This window comes from Grus americana, chromosome 13 (genome assembly GCF_028858705.1).
Source record: "Grus americana isolate bGruAme1 chromosome 13, bGruAme1.mat, whole genome shotgun sequence".
NCBI lineage: Eukaryota > Metazoa > Chordata > Aves > Gruiformes > Gruidae > Grus > Grus americana.
Window position 1 is genome coordinate 8,530,567 of NC_072864.1, and position 17,185 is coordinate 8,547,751.

A 17,185-nucleotide genomic window follows, 5' to 3' on the forward strand; every position below is an offset into this window, starting at 1 on the left:
TGGACATGTAGTACAACCACTGAACAGATACTTGCATCATAATTTGGCTACGGATCCTCTGACTAAAGCTGGAAACATCAGGAAGCAGGTTGGAAGGTAAAGAAATCAAGTAATCTACTTCTTCAAAGAATGAAAACATCCCCAATATTGGAAGTACCTTTTCTTTTTTTTTTTTTTGGCTGAGTTGCTTTTCCTAAACTACTATTGGTGTCACACTGCTCAATAGCAAATAAAACAGCTGCAGAATGGGATTTACTTTTACAGTGGTCCTAAATGCACACACTGAGCAATTTGCACAATCTGCCTCACAACTTGAATCGGTTAAAATGCACCCCTGTGGACTACTTTCAGAAACCTATTTGAAAGAATATACAGTGTCTCACACTGAAAAAGATCAGGGGAAAAGCAGCAATGTGTCAGAGGCAATAGCTGATGAAGAAGAAGAGAAGCAAAAGGAACAATAGAAATAAGGATCTGTTTTTCACTTTTCACTTTCCTCTCCATTTTTTTTAAGGATCTCTTTATGGTAACACTATAAAACTACACATAATAATAATAGAGAACATGGAACAAAACCAAGCAAGCACTATGCAAAATTGGAATCTGGCCCTGAAAAGCCTTTCTTAAGCATCTCGTTCATCTCACACATTTTGATGAAGACTTCCTGCTATTTCAACTTGCATACTTTGGAACTTTCCCTTCTTCGTTTTGGAACAGCTAAGTAATTGCTTTGATCTCCCTTCCATGCTAAAATCTTGGTGGAGATTCTTAATAAACGTAACAGTCATTTAGGACCCAAACTCCTGAAAAATCAATCTTGTAATTTCTTCAAAGAGCTGTGAGATGCATTCTTTGTATTCCCATGAAGCACACTGACTTTAGTGATGTTTTAGCAGTCCATAAAAAAAGTTCACTTGGAGATCTGTGGAAAACCCATACCATAATTCCTAAAAAATGAATAGATCACAACTAACTTCCTTAAAAATTAAAAAAAAAATCTAGTACTTTGATGATGTGATACAGGCATACCAGTCCACTATTTTTAACTCAATTTACCCTTCATAAAAAACCCCAATATTTTAAATAAAAATTATCATCAAATATTGTCTCTACTTACCAGGCATTCCCTTTTCCCTGGGACCAAGTGTCACTGGCATAGTGAAAGGATCACCCTCTCACCAACTGAGAATGAATGCAGTAAATGAACAAACAATCCGCACTGCATTTATGACCCTGCTTCCTTACGATTTTATTTGTAATGATCCTCTAATACCAAAGATTATACTAAACACGTTACAGAAAGTAGCCTTGGATTCTTTTTCAGATACTTTCCAAATCCATCTGTGTAGTTCAAATTCCTCTCTCTAATTCAGTCTCTTGAAGTACAACATTATTTAGATATGTAGCCCCTGTTTTCCTACTCAGCATGAGGAAAGTAGTTAAGTCCTAACTATCACACTGGCTTTCTAAAATGATAGACGTATTGCTCTGAAATGCTAGAAATATGTGTGGTATCAGCTTTTTTGTTACTACTATTATTAGATAAACTCTAGAAGCAGAAATCACTTTTTTCAAATGCCAATCTGTCTTGATCTTAAGCCACTCATCTTTACCAACTACAGACCATCAGAACTGTTTTCAAACATCTCTGCAGTGATTTTATACTTCCTTTATTAATCAGAAAAGACAGCTCTTGCTGCAACTGAAGGACCCAATCCTACATACCTTATCCATAATAGTTGCACTTTATACATCTAAGTAAAAAGCAAGAACTGTAGGACTGACCCTCAGGTCTGCTGTGCTAGCGGTTTGTCAGTACAACTCTCTCTCCTAATGGGCTGTCACCAAGACAACTCTCAGAATCACCAAAGAATCTCTGTACAAACACCTTAACGTAACTCTTAAGGTTGCACAGTATACTTAGTACACAATGAGAAGAAAAGGTTTATACTAGTTTGAAAATATACTTTGTTTTCTACATTGCGCCTAAATGCATCAAATGCTGTCAAGACAGAGTTGAAGGTGCTGTAATGGAAGCAACCAGGTATAAGCCAGAAATCCTTGCACGTGCTGGAGTTGCTTCTGCTACCTTGGAAATGTTGCTATCTGGGCCACATGAACCTACCTTCTGTATGGTGCTGCACACACCTGCCTTCTCCTCTAGGAAGTTCCTACACCTCACTTGCTAAGACAGAACAACATCTACCTATCTCAGTCCACGCCTCTCAAAATTATTTCACTTAAAAGATCAGTTAGCTTTAATTGAATCTGTAGAAATTGGCAAGGATATCACAGCAGCACTAGTTAATAAAATGAGCTAGACAGCAGCAGTTCAATCCAGGCTCTGACTAATGGCGAACAAATTCTTTCTCTACACTAATCCCATGATGCTTTAAATCTAAACTATTTAGAAACAAAACTATTTAGAAAGGCTCTGTTGAACATGAGCTAGTTCTCTTCCCAGCAGTTCATTACTTTCCCCTTACAGTTGCAGATTACTTCCTGTATCAAAACTGTTTTCCCATCTCGTTCTAGTTTGAAAAGACTACCGTGTCATTTTATCGTGAGTAATTACAGAAACAGTCCCCGTGCCTCTCTTTTATTAACACCTTTCAAATATTTGTGCAGTGATTTCATATCCTCCTTTAATCACCTCTTATCCAGTTTATACAAATTAAGTTCAATCAATCTTTCATTATAAGTAATATTCTCACCTTAGCTACCCTGCTTTGAACTTTCTTCAGTATTTTGGTAGTCTTTTTTATGGCGATGGGTCTCATCAATACTACATGCAATATTCTCAGGGCACCTTGTGCTGTCATTGATATGCACCGTTACTAGTAAACTGGGCATAACCAGATAGAAGTAGTAGTTTGTAACATCACAAAAATGCCTGTAACTCAGAAATTGCTGTCATTTATCCGCTTGCTACCTTACTTGGTTTTATTCTGCTGGATGGTATTGCAAGCTCTATATGGAAGAAGATAATAAGGACTCAAATTAAAATAAAAGATTTGGACCTGACTTCTGCTGAGTGCTGTTTTCATTCCTCCTAGGCCTACTCATTTATGTTCTGATTTCAGAAACACAGGGTGTCGCAGGTTCAACACTGTGGTCCAGAGAGGGCCATATACTAAATCATTAACAGCTCTGTTCGTTAAAGCATGTGCTCTTTCACCTGGAAGTTAAAGCTAGGTATAGAAAAAAAATCACTTATTCACTCTCCAAAAAAATATCCACATTCTATTAGGAGAGTCTTTAATTGTCTAGGTCTCCTGCCTCCTCTATTCATCTCGGTCTTACTAACTTGAACTTTGGCTTTGAACTAAATGACCATATCCAAGATGGTAGTGTTTAAAATGTATTCTCTTTCATATATACTAAGGGTTTGTGCTTGAATAATACAATGTGTTTTCTAGTGCAGTAGGGTGTTTGGTGTAATTTGCCTTGTTCACGTAACTGTATTTCAGGTATGTGTAGGCGTGACGTTATTTAAGTTCATGTGAAATGTAAATAAGTCAGACACAGCTGAAAATCTATGTTCTCTGCCATGCCTATATTGTAGAACATAGTGTCACTTCATATTATGTGCCATTATGATAATCTTATTTTAAAGCTGACAGTCATGATTTAATATCCTTGAAAAAGCTTAAAAGTGAGAAGTGTACTTTAGCTACTTGTAGCATTCTTAAGGAACCCCCTTCCCCAGCATTTCGATTGTCATTATTTGGATTATGAGAGAATACATACAACTTGTATACCTTTATAAATAATACACACTAGTCAGGAAACCTGACATCAGTTAGTCAGATGTAATGATAATGATTTATGGAATATATTTTAGTCCACCATTAAGTTTCGTTACTAATCTGATGTCATCACATTGTAGGTTTAGCCTCTTGTAGAAAAGCTGAATCTGTATCTTTGTAAGGTATTATTTATGTTTACTCTCTATCCAATAAACCAGTGGTCATATTAAAATTCACCTATGAAAAACGAAAAATACTCAGAACAAGCCATCAAAAACCCATTTACCCTAAGCCATATTCAGAACACTGAATGAAAAATAACTTCTGAATTACCTTCCTTCATGTGTCTATAACTCATACAGAAAAATTTGCAAACTAGAACTGCAGAAGCACATGCATTTTTCACCTAAGGTAATGGAAAATTATTTTATGGGTCACTTACCAGTACTTATTTCTGTGCATTATAAAATTGGTACAGCAAGAAGGTTGAGAGTACCATCAGAGTTTCAACCAAGCACTACACCTAGTTAATGTCAAGTTAGTAGGAACAAAAAAGCAGAAGAGTAAGCAACTGCTTTATTCAGGTTTACCATCAGGTGCAGCAATCCTTTCTACTGTAGGCACGAAGCTATATCCTACACCTTTGATCCCTCTTTTTGTTCAGAGTACTACAGAAGGGAGAGGAATCAGGAGGCATGATTGGGATTACTCCCGATGGTCAGCTCTCAGTGTGCCATTAAAACAAAGTAGCAAGGTCAGACAATCCTTAGTCTGAGCCAGGAAACGAAAAAAAAATTACAGTCAGTACAGCCTATCTGTGGCTGCCCTGGTGCTGGTAGCTGCACAGATCTAAATCTAGTCTTAATTTCTAATATACAAAGCTAATAAAAGGCCAGTCATATAGAAAAAAACAGTAAGTAGATCAGCACTAGCTATCAATAGCTGTACTTTTGATAAGATTTGATACACTCCCACAAATGACAGAAAATATTTACATTCTGAAGTGGATCACTTCAAGATAGTCCATTTCTTAAAACAGCAATTCCATTTTGGGAAAGACACACTTCTAGACACCCTATCTGCATTCAGACACAATTCAGTTTCAAATTAATTGGAAAGGCTTTCAACTTAGCAGGGGCACTAATGAAATGTAACCACAGAAAAAAGTGTAGCTATACACACATCCCTGCCAAAAAAGAAACCCAAACAAACCCGAAACCCTAAAATATCTACCATGCTTGGAGGATCACCTTCAGGTTTGATTTGATTTGGAAAAGACACTACTATACCTGGCTGTTCTGCTTTAATTTCCACACTGTCACAATAGTATCCAAATATCTTCCACATGAAAACTTTAACTGAAGTTCCCAGTACTATATACAAATGTGCAAGATAATGTGTATTCCTGGCCTAGTTATACGAGCAAACAAATAGTTGGGATGGTTCATATTGCTAAGGTTGGATAAATATAAAGAAAAGAAATCTACATATTTTCTATTTGCTTTGGACATTTCCTTTTTGTTAAAATGCACCTTCCACTCTATCTGTCCATGGTGAAAGCACTACTGTCCAAATTATATAGCTGCTAAACTAGTGTGCACGTTTATGCACCACTACCTCTAAAAGGTGAAATATACAGTGCCACAAGCTACTGCAAAATTGTAGCTATCTCAGCATAATACTATCGGCATTTTGAGACTGCATGTAACAACCCATAAAACTCTCTCTGGTATGTAATAAACACTATCGTACCCATGCTCCAAAATTCTGGTATTACCTAGAAAATGTATTGCATAGTTCCTTACGTTTTCTGAAATCAACACCTCTTCAGAAGAACCACAACTATAAGGCTGCTGGGTTTTAGAGCAATCTTTTTCACCCTGGCTGCAGTTTCTACATGCCTACCTGCATCTAGTTTGCTTAATAACTAGACTTTTATGTATATTTATTGTTTACATATTCTAAACAAATATATGCTGGAGGGCTCTACAGAATTTGATATTTAGTATGGCTAAGATTTCTCTAGGTGAATGAAGACACATCTCAGGCACGAGAACAAATTCTGCAAATTTTAAAACATTACCAGCAATGGATAGGTTCGTCTAATATCATAGAAACAACTGCAGACTCTCCAGAACAACAAATTATTTTCTGGGTAGCTGTAAGAGTAGTATGGTAGTTACACTAGAGATGAAGGCTATTACAGAGAGATGGCAAAGGAAGAGAGGCTGGCCTCAGTACATAAACTCATTCAATTGTACGGGTTTAGAGAAGAACATAATTGATGTCCTCCATAGATCTAGAAAAATGGGGAATCTGAAACCACTTACTCATTCAGAAGCAGCTCTGTAATATGAAGCCACTTACTCAGGGACTGTTGCAAAGCCACAGTTGAATTCTTCATGATTAAATTTCCTTTAGAAACTAACATGTCATTTTCATGGTAACTGAACTGCTACTCAAAGGAATATTTATAAATGGAAATGAAGGTAGGAGGGGGAATTTAATGCTAGTGAAACAGGAGAAAAATCATGATTTTCAGGTTCACCAAAAAGCTTTGGAGTTTTCTCTGGCTTTCATGATAACGGAAATCACTTTCTTAGGTGATGAATAGTTACTTCATTGGATTAAGCATAAAGTTCTAATGCAATACAAATAATAAACTTGAATAAAATTAAACAATTTTTTACATTTGGAATATTTTCTTTCAGGCTATTTTGTGTGAAAGAAGGGAAGAATCTTCTGTGTAGGTAGAGAATACACTTGGCTCCTCTGTGAATGCCGATGTGTTTCCCTGCTAAAGCACTAAATTTCCCTGGTAGAAAGTGGGAAAGCCTACAGCTAATCCCCCTCTAATTAAGACACCTAACTGAAGTCATTACTGCATGCAATAATTCGTAACATTAAATAAAACCAAATCATATAGTTTGATACCTGATGGTCAGGGGTCTGTTCAGAGTTATATTTCCACACGACTTGTGACAAATCAGCCAGCATAAACTAAGGGGCTTCACTAATAACACTCTCTTGACGTAGTTATTTTTGAAACAAGCTACTGTTTTTCCATTGTGCTCTGCAAGAGTTATCCTTTGTAAAACTCTATTTTACATACAGCATAAAATAAAATACTAGATCACATTCCAGAGGTTGTTTTCACACTCAGGATAGCTGTCCGTCAACCAGAAGAAAATACTTTAATGAATTAATCCATTAACCCATTAATATTTATTGACTTACACTATTTACCTAAAGTCCCAGCAAATTAGGGCATTTCTAGGAAAGGGAAATAATTTTTCCCATGCAATCTCACCAGAAAAAGTTAAAGAACTTCCAGACTTTAAAAAGTCTAAGAGTACTCTGTTTAACATTCATGAGAAAACTTAGCGCACTTGATCTATCAAAATCATCCTTTAATAATTTTTCCTAGCATTTATTTCATAATTTTGTTAATCTGCATGATGACAAGAATTTTTACTTCTGCTTTACTCCTTTATGGTCATATAAATTCAGGTGGGTTTTGTATGTTTTAAAATGGGTTACAGTTTTCTTCTCCTTAGGAGATCACAGCTGCTTGACTCGCAGGGACTAAAACCAGCTTCTAGTAAGAGGTGAAAGAATATAAGAAATAATATCAAGTCACTTTAAAAAATATGTCCTCAAACAGAACTAAATGAATTTGCTCTAAGTACGACATATGTACAGGAAACAAGAGGGAATGGATTTATTGGCAGTTCTTTCAGATGACTTTCCAGACTTCGAAACCACAGAGAAATAGAGTCATCCTAAATGCACGCTAATAAAACTTCATACCAACACTCAGTATCATGTTCTTTCTTGCTCCCTGATTCATCCCATCAAGAAAGAAAAATAATTTTTATGAAAACACACAATACATTCACTAAAATTCCCAAGCTAAACAGTACTTTAACTGGGAATACTATAGTCACATATTGAAAATTACATTATGCTCATTAAATTCCTCAGGCCAAGTCTTTCATTGCCTAATCAAGTCACACAGCACTTCCACTACCTTCAGTTTTGCTTCAGTAACTTCTGTAATATTAGCATCACCATTACTTACATTACCATTAATACAGATTTTTCTTTGTCTTTTCACATGATCAGACTCTGATGGAATACAAGTGAGACACGTGTTACAACTCGCTAATACTGACAGACATCTATTTATGCTCCCTGTTTAAGCATATTTTATGGAATACTTAAGAAGTATGGTCGCCTGTGTAAATACAACCCAGGGATTCATAGTCAGAGTCACCTACCTGTATGTGGCTCAATAGAAAAGTAAGGTTGTCCTTCCAGAATGCTATAAACCAGCTTGGCACTGTTTCCATAAACTGGATCATCTGCATCTGTAGCTGTGACTTTAGTAACAAAGGTGCCTAAATAGAAAGAACATACACAATTAATATTTCTATTCTTACTAGAAATTTACATAACATTAAAAATAATTTGAAACAAAAATTAATTTCCTTGTGAGTTGTACGACAAGAATAAAAGAAGAAAAAACATCAGTAACAACTTAAAATATCGCTGGTGGAACACAAACAGAACATTTTCCTTTGAGATGATATATGCCAGGAGACTGAATTTCTGGGTAAAAGAAAAACCTTTTTAGTAGCTGTATTATTTAAGGTTTCTTTGTAGAATGCATTTAAAGCTACCTGATAGATCTGTGTAGACTTCAAGCATTTGCAAAGGAATCATATCAAAGCCATACGAAATACAAGGTTAATAATACAATATAATATGTTGCATTTAAGACTTACAAAATCACATTTGAAAGACCCTTGCCAAGTTACAGAGACTGCATAGAAAAGCAATAATAAAAAGGATTCTTTTTTCTTCTCTTGGCTTGCAACCATAATAATGGTTTGATGTGGCCACAGTGACAGAGTTAGGACAACATCTATTGTCTCCGAAATGACTCTCTGCCACTGAGGGGATCATTGTCTACCCAGAGTTATAAATTCCATACTCTGCCCAAAAAATTAGAAGAAAAAATTAAGGAAATTGCCCTTTTTATTTCTTCGGCAACATAGCACTTTCCATTTCTGTAAGAAGCAAAATCGAATGAAATTCAGTCTGTTACATTAAGCTTGCTGCAGAGATTTCTTTTTTGGATAACTTAAAAATATAATGACATTAATTAGGCTAACAATAAAGGCAATATCTGTGGAGGGAGAGAAAGTAAGAGTAGGAGAGAGGTTAAGGGCTGAATTATGTTTCTTATGTTCAGAAAGGAAAAGAATTACAGCACCCACCAAAATACCCCCCTTTTTGGATATGCCAATAAAAATAGCCTCCTCTTCCTTCTCACACTTTGTGCTGCTGAATCCAAATTACACATCGCTTCAGGACAGGAACAGTAAACTAAAGGGGAGGAGATCCCTTTGGCACACCCTTGCATTGCATTCTCTTTTCTCTGTATGGCACATTGCTGCTATAGCTTTGGGCAGATTTGTGCATTACAGTACATGCAAATTATTTAGAGGAACATTTGCATATTTAGACATAATTTGCATGTCACCCAATAGCTTCCATTTCACGCTTTTCCACCTGGCCACTTTGAGCATCAGAGCAAGATATGGGGCCCGCAGGATTTGGGAGTGTCTAGAGGGGCAGATGACACCTCACTTATGGAGTGGAAGTTCTGCAGTGCCTGAAGTTGTGGTGGGTGTGCTGCGTGGGAACAATGGGATAATTCCTGGGGAGGGTAGGTTGCAGAAATACATCTCACTAGAGAAAAAAATGCCTATGGTACTGGTCATTTATTCTGGCTACTGGCATAAATTTATCCGTTCTTACAGGGGGAGAATACCAACAAAGGGAAGCAGATCAGCTGGTTGCCAAGCAAGCTCTGACCCATCTGGCAGGGAAGTGTCCCATCAGCATCTCTGCTGCTGCTCAGCAGAGTCCAGAAGAATCCATGTGGCCTGCAGCTGATGCATACCACGTGGAAGAGGAATAGAACATTGATGAATATTTTGTGGCATCTTTGACAAATGCTTGCTGAACCTGTTCTTATAAACATACAAACTGTTTATGTTTCGAAGCTTAACTGTTTTTGATGTCAAAAGGTGATCTTAATGCCTAACCTTTAATACAGTAATTTTTAACCTTCCACTGGACATAAGAAATGGACTTTATCCTCAACTTGATAGCTGGTTTGTAAGGAAATAACATCAGAAATTTGTTGTCTGACCAACTACAATTTTTGCTGTATACCCAGATGCTAACAGACAATGCCTGGTAGCTTTGAGTGAATGATAAAGGGGATAGATGACACAAACATGGTCCTCAGCCTTGTAGCAAGTACAGCAGCCTCAGCCTACCAACGATATCCTGAATGACCTCCTTCACATAGAAGAGAATAAAAACAGTAACAGGGAAGCAACCATGGGGCACACAGAGGCCATGGCAAAGGCTACAGAAAATAAATGAAATAGGGAACAATGACAAGGAAGTATGCAGGAGGCTTCAGTTTGGATGTTGCAGGAACAGAGGAACAAAAGGACCCTTTGTGGCTTGCCCACAGTGGTTACAAAGCATGAAAAGATGTAGCTATTGGAATTGTCTCACATATTTAAGTTTTGTTGGCTCACCCTCTGTAACTCGTACACCAATTACAAGTACTCTATTTTGTTGTTCCTACAGAAAACAATCTCTTAGCCAACCTGTACCTCCCCTCTCACAGAATTCAGTCTATAACCCCACCATCCCAGCAGGACATTCCCTGTAGTTCACAGCTGCTGTCCCATGTGTGACACCAAATAAGAATATAGAGGTCTGTGGTGGGTTAAACCTGGCTGGACACCAGATGCCCACCAAAGCCACTGTAGCACTCCCACCTGCACTGGCGTGTGGTCCTCCATTGGCTGCAGGTAGATACCTGCTGCACCATCATACTCCATGGGCTGTAGGGGGACAGCCTGCCTCACCATGGTCTTCTCCACAGGCTGCAGGGGAATCTTCACTCCGGCGCCTGGAGCTCCTCCTCCTTACTCACTGACCTTGGTGTCTACAGAGTTGTTCCTCTCACATATTCTCACTCCTCTCTCTGGCTGCAGTTGCTATTGTGCAGCAACTTTTCCCCCTTCTCAAATACATTATCCCAGAGGTGCTCACTGATGGGCTTGGCCTTGGCCAGCACTGGGTCCACCTTGGAGCCGGCTGGCATTGGCTCTGTCAGATATAGGGGAACTTTCTAGGAGCTTCTCACAGAAGCCACCCCTGTAGCCCCTCATTACCAAAACTTTGCTATGCAAACCCAATACAAGGTCACTGCTTTCTTCATCTGAATTCAAACTGAAATAGCAGGTGACGTACCAGGTTTCCGTGGGAGCGGCTGCTATCATAAGACTTTTGTTTTGTAACCTTCTAAGACAGAAGAGGTTTGTGCAGAATATCATACAATGGGACAGGTCAGGAATAAGATACGGTTCATCACAGAACAGTGAAAATTTCTATAAAAGTATTTTATCTAGGCTGTTCCAGTTTGTTTCCATGATATACTTTATACACAAAGGAAAATAAAGAAGCGAAGCTGTTGACTTCTTTGAGATTGTGTTTGATTTGCCTAGCTGGCTCTCATTTCAAAGGACTTCAGAAATAATTACACTGCTTGTTTAGAAAGATTTGATATATAATGTCTATTCTTTTCTTATTTCATTTGAGAATCCCTGAAGACTTTTATAGATATTTATTTCAAGATTTCAAAACTTAAATGGGTATGCTGATTCTTTGATAAATGCATCCTTTATCCCAAGTGTTCATTAGACATTAAAGTTGACTATGCCTTAATAAAAAGAGGCAATCAGTGCCTAACATTGCTTCCAATCCTGACGCTCAGCTCTCAAAATTTTTTTTTCCTGTGATATAATATAATTTACTCACTTATTGAGGCCCCAAGTTTATCTGAAGTTTATATGTACCTTAAAAATACATACATAATAGTCAGTATTCCCATTCACTGTTTATATACCAAAAAAGTGGGGGGAAATGGCATACCCTTCTTTTTCTTTCCCTTACAGGTCACTTGAAGTGTGACAATAACCTCGCTTAATAAAACTAATGAAGGGAACGGAAAAATAAAATATTCTCCCAGCTCCTAGAAATTGATTTCTTACACTGCCAGTCTCTGCCACTCAGCACTTCATTTCCGACCATCATACACAGTTCTGAGGTCTGTCAAATTCAGTAATTTGCTCCCAACAATTTTATTGATGAAAATTGTTTATGAAAGATGTAAGCAATCATGAAACACAAATTAAAGAAATTACTTCCGCTATTGAAATTGGTTAAGCTTTTACATAGTTTAAATTTTATCACCTTTAATTTGAATTTTTTGTTTTATGCCTTGAATCAAATCTTCTGCAGGTGTGAAACGTGCCACATTAATATGTTCACACTGGCAATAAGTAGTATATAAAGGAGCAAACTCTGTGCCCTCTGCAGCTGCAGAAGATGTTCCTGCATCAGTGCTGCTCTGGTTCCACTGCAAGATGCTAACAGTTCAGAAGAAGTAGCAACCTATCCCACTCCCATAAGTGACAGAACCCTTTTCAACTAAGCATGAACAAGAGATTGGGAGAACTGAGATTCCTGAGGGGTAAAAGTAATGCAGAAAAAAGGAACTCACAGCCACCCTGGCTGTTATTTAGGCAATCTCCCAAACACAGCAGAACTCTTTGTTCTTTGGTCGAGAGCTTTGGATTATCAATATTTAAGTAGGATTTTACTCCACTACAGACACTGCAGTTATAAACTACATGTACGTAAATATTTTTTACACGCATAATGTGCTTTAAGTTTTAAAGATAAAAATTTTGCATTGAAAAAGCAGTAATAATGCAGGGAGGAGCATTTATTAAGTAAATGCTCTTTAAAAAACAACATTCTGGGTTCTACCCAGCAAATAAACAGCTAAGGTTTCTGTTTGTGTTTAATTTTGAATGGATTTGGCTTGTGTTTGTTTCTTTGTCAATGCTACAACAAACTCATTTAGCTAGAGACTATAAATTTGAAATGGTGCCATTTTTACAAGAAAGCCACTATTATAGTCCAAGTCACTGTTGTCCTAATTACAATAATATAGCAGTTTTATATAATCTGGTCCAACAGCATAATCAGTTTCTTTTTTTCTTTATGTACCTAATATTGCCTTATGTAAAACAAACCCATTTTTTTGATAGATGAGGTGAATTTTAAGATGTTCAGTTAAAAAACTTTCTACGTTTTTTTCCTGAGGTACGCTTTTGCAATGCTAATGACCCTGCGATTAAATATGGAATGCAAAGAGATTCAACAGATTTTAATTAATGAACACTTCTAATGTGATTTAGCCATTAACCATTGCTGATTGTTTTACTCCGTTAGTGTCAGGTTTCATAGTTTCTCTTTGCAACAGGCTAGCAATCAGATGCAATTAACAATAGAAGTATTTTTACATGGCTAGGTAAGAAAGCCTGTGTTTGCTGGCAAACTAAGATTAAAAGCAATCATAAAAATAAGACGTGTGTGCTCAGCTAGTGCTCTTCTGTTGTTTTGGCTGTGTTTTTATGTGCAAGTCAGGGTACAGATTCTGCACATTAGTCAGAAAGAAAAATGCATATGCTGCCACAGGGAGTAGGAAAGCAAATTTTTTGGTGTGGCAGTGAAATGTGCGTACTGAAAAAAAACCCCAAACCTGTATGTTCTAGAGGACGTAACGCATAGTCAGTGCCAGAAATTTACATGAATCCATATTCAATGAAGCAACCATTTTGTTGAAAGATTGTAATGGCTGGTAAGAATAAAAAATGTGACCATAATGCAAGCTAGTGGGACCATGTTTTCTCATTTTCCCAGGGACTTGTGGGGTTGTTTTTTTTTTTTTTTTTGCTTTTCTGATGCCCTTTTTGGGCTCCCTCACTCTCTCTCTCCTACTCTTCTGAAATCTCCATTTCATTTCAAAGATCTGATTACCAATCTGACAGGGCATTAAGAGTATATTTGCATGAAAAAGACCTGCCATTATTTACCAACTGTTTTGTTTTTCTAAGAGGATTGCTGTGCTTCAAAATCTCTAGCTAGATTTTGAGTTTGGCTGATAGTAGGCGTGCAGTCAGTAGTGGTCAAAGCAAAGCATTGTTTGTATTCAGCAGGTCAGATAAGCATTCTTTCCAAAATGAAGCCTTTTCTTCACTGTCCTTCTTTGCTATAATCTCACAGGTAGCATGACAGTTGTTGTCATGGTAACTATTTTTTATTGAATAAAACTGCAATAATCTCATAAAAACCTGTATAACTTCTTGACATGTAAATTATTACTGCCTCAAAGCTGAAGAAACTTATTCTTATTTGTTTTTCATTGTTGCTGATTTTTTAAAATACAAAAATATAGTTTTAATCTTTATCATCCTCTATTATTCTATATGAGACCATTTCTAAACACAAAATCTATGAATTGGAGATTTCACTAGCCAAATAAAGAAAATGTGTATGGAAGAGAAATCTGTGTAATGCACTTCAGAACTTGTTAACATATGCAAAACACACACATAAAATATTACCATTGTATTTTAAATTGCATAGCTTGGTGTGTATGCAGATATACACACATATATACGTGGGTACGTTGTACGAGTGTTTTAAGGTTCTTTTGCAGATCGTATGTTATTTCACTCCTACATTCTACATCAGTACTTGAATGTATTCTAATTATTATTAATAGTTACTTTACTGCCAAAGTTCTAAAAGCCCAATATGTAGATCAGGTCTCGTGATGCGAGAAAGTCCTCTCCCCAAAGGCTCCAAGAGTACCAGGAAATACAATTGCAGACAGACGACTGAAGAGAGACAAGGAGATGACAAGAGGATGTAAATCACCCTGGGAAGCAACGCTGTCAGCACACAGCGGTGCTGCTGCCTGACCTGCCTGCTGTCAGCTTAGCACACCCACCCCACAGTGACTACCGTACGTAAGCATCACGGACGAGTTTTAAGGACTGCTTTGAGAACAGATGACAGAGGTCTTGTGTGAGTTTTTCAGGAGATTTTCCCACACTTAAAGGAAAGCATGTGAAAAGCAGAGAAGTATTTGCTTTTTAAGCATCCAGTGGATCCCTTTCAGTGATGAAAAATTAATGGAGGTGGAAGGGGTAGAGATATGGGCCAGAGTGGTCTGCTACAGGAAAAATGAGCAACTTATGCTTGACATGCTAGAGACAGGAAGGCCAGAATGTATTCTACTATATCTGTAGTATAATCCTGTATACAGCCACTCCTAGAGGGAGAAATGAGAAAGAAAATTTGTGTACTTTACAGATGTAATACTGATACGTGGGTGATGAGAACCACACAAATACATAGATACAAGACTTCACTTAATCTTCTGCAAAGAGAAAAACAACAACAAAAGCTTCCTTACAATGAGAAATTGTACAAGGAGGAATAGCTCCCCAAGGGAAATAACAGAATCCTCCTCACTGGAGAGTTCACTCTATTGCACAGGATGCTAGATAATGTATTCTAAGGGAAAACCCTAGAAAGACAGGAAGATTAACTAATAGGGTAATTTGTCTTTCCCGGCTGTAATTTATTTGACTCTAAGTAGTGAAATACTGTGATGCTGTCATGATCTTGTTTATGATGATTAAGGTAAGGAAGAAGGAAAAGATGGTTATTCGTGCAACACAGTTTTAGGCTCAACTGGCTAAATTAGATACTTAGTTGCACTAGCTTTCTGCTCTATCCAAGGGAGGAAGACAGAATCGTCCTCTCATGGGATCCTTCTTTCTTGGCTGACCACAGAGGAATCCAAATTAAATTAGCCAGCTAATGTGAATGCCTAAATTTCAGCCATAAGACTACTCTCTTATGTGGATGTACTCAAAATAGGCTAGACCAGTCTATAATAGTAAGCCTCCGGGAACTTTGAGCGTGTAAGCTGGCACACCAACATAGAGGACAAGTACAAATCTTGCAAGACTCTTGTTTTCATTTACATTATTATCCATATATATAGATATATAAACAGCTATGTGCACTGATATAATCATATAGACAATTGTATACACTTTCTGAAATAAACTGCAACTGATATTTCACGTTCAGTTTTTTTAAACTAACCTAGATTAGAGTAACAAAGCATTAATTATTTTATATAAGCAGTTGTATGTAATGTCACTGAAATGCACAGAAAGGGAGATTTGAGAACCCAGTACTTTACAGACCTACAGAAAATAGTGGATGCTGCCTCAAAGAACAGATAGCCTAACCCAAAAGTTTTAACACCTGAAAAATCTGGCTTAATAAAGGAATCTGAAAGAATCGTACAGGAGCAGCTTGGTTAACAACCAGCACAATAAATTACGAAGAACCATGCAGGAAAATGCAAGAAATTGTTTCCTGTTTCCGCCAGGAAAATAATCTTTTAATATACCTCTGAGATACTAAGTGAGGTTTAGCTCCATAAGCAGAAGAGGAATCTGAGTTGTTTATTCCAAATGTTACCTATTTCTTAACACAATTTTTAGAGCAGATAGTTTAGAAAGTTAATAAGATCTTTAAAAAATGTTAATATCATGCAGTATGTGTCTGAATCAAAATCTCTGAACAACTGAATATCCTACCACATGTAACAGAACAATGTTTTTAGATTGCTCATGTGTCATTTTAAGGACTTTTTATCATGTAAGGGAAATGGGAAAAATATATTGTATGCAAATGTGTAACTGCAGAAGTATGAAAGGTGCTTGCTATGCATAGGAGAAAAATACCTTCTGTACAGCCCACAGACAATGGAGCAAGCTGGCAGCCTTCAGCACGTTACAGCTGTATAATGAGGACTGTAGGAAGCATGGCTGTGAAATCTAATGAGCTGCATATTTTACATTTTTTTGTGCACAAACTAATTGTTTTAGAACTCTGATGCTGCCTTTTTAACATCATCTTTGGGAAACAAAAATGTTTTACATCAGAAATATATATTCAGATCCAGTGATATAGATAACTCTTTGGCAATTATCCTTGCTGATGTTACCTACTGCTTGGATTTAGCTTGTGTGACTCTAATAAGAAAGGACACTGCCTTTTCAGTTTTAAGGTTGGCAGTTCTTTCTTGCTACAAGTTATAAGATGGTGCCATTAGAGAGCCTGCAGGTATTCCTTTATAAATTCCCCTGGGTGGCTGTTTGTTAGGATTAGAATAGAGTCTGTAACATCACAGGCAATGGTAGAAGGGTAAAATATATTTTATGTTTGGCTTAAAGAATTATGTTTTCTTTTCATGTTATTTTTTTATTCTCCCTTTAGATATCCCCCTCACTATGGAATATTAATTGATATTTGTGAGAGATGTGGGAAATAGCTTTTCTTTTGCTCAGGACTTTTTGAAAGCCTGCTTGTCTCTAATCAATTGACTATTTCATCAGCAT

The 17,185-nt window shown here is 37.1% G+C and overlaps 1 protein-coding gene across 5 annotated transcripts in view; it reads right to left on the minus strand.

The window, feature by feature from the left end:
- The window catches only part of CDH8 (cadherin 8), a 151,092-nt gene that overhangs the window by 72,783 nt on the left and 61,124 nt on the right, over nt 1-17,185 (minus strand). For all 5 annotated transcript variants that reach the window (XR_008579161.1, XM_054840964.1, XM_054840965.1 and 2 more), the window contains exon 4: nt 8,030-8,149. Coding sequence is in view for 4 of the 5 variants with exons in the window: in XM_054840964.1 (XP_054696939.1) it covers nt 8,030-8,149 (120 nt within the window). In the remaining variant the exon portion in view is untranslated. The remainder of the gene's footprint in view (nt 1-8,029; nt 8,150-17,185) is intronic.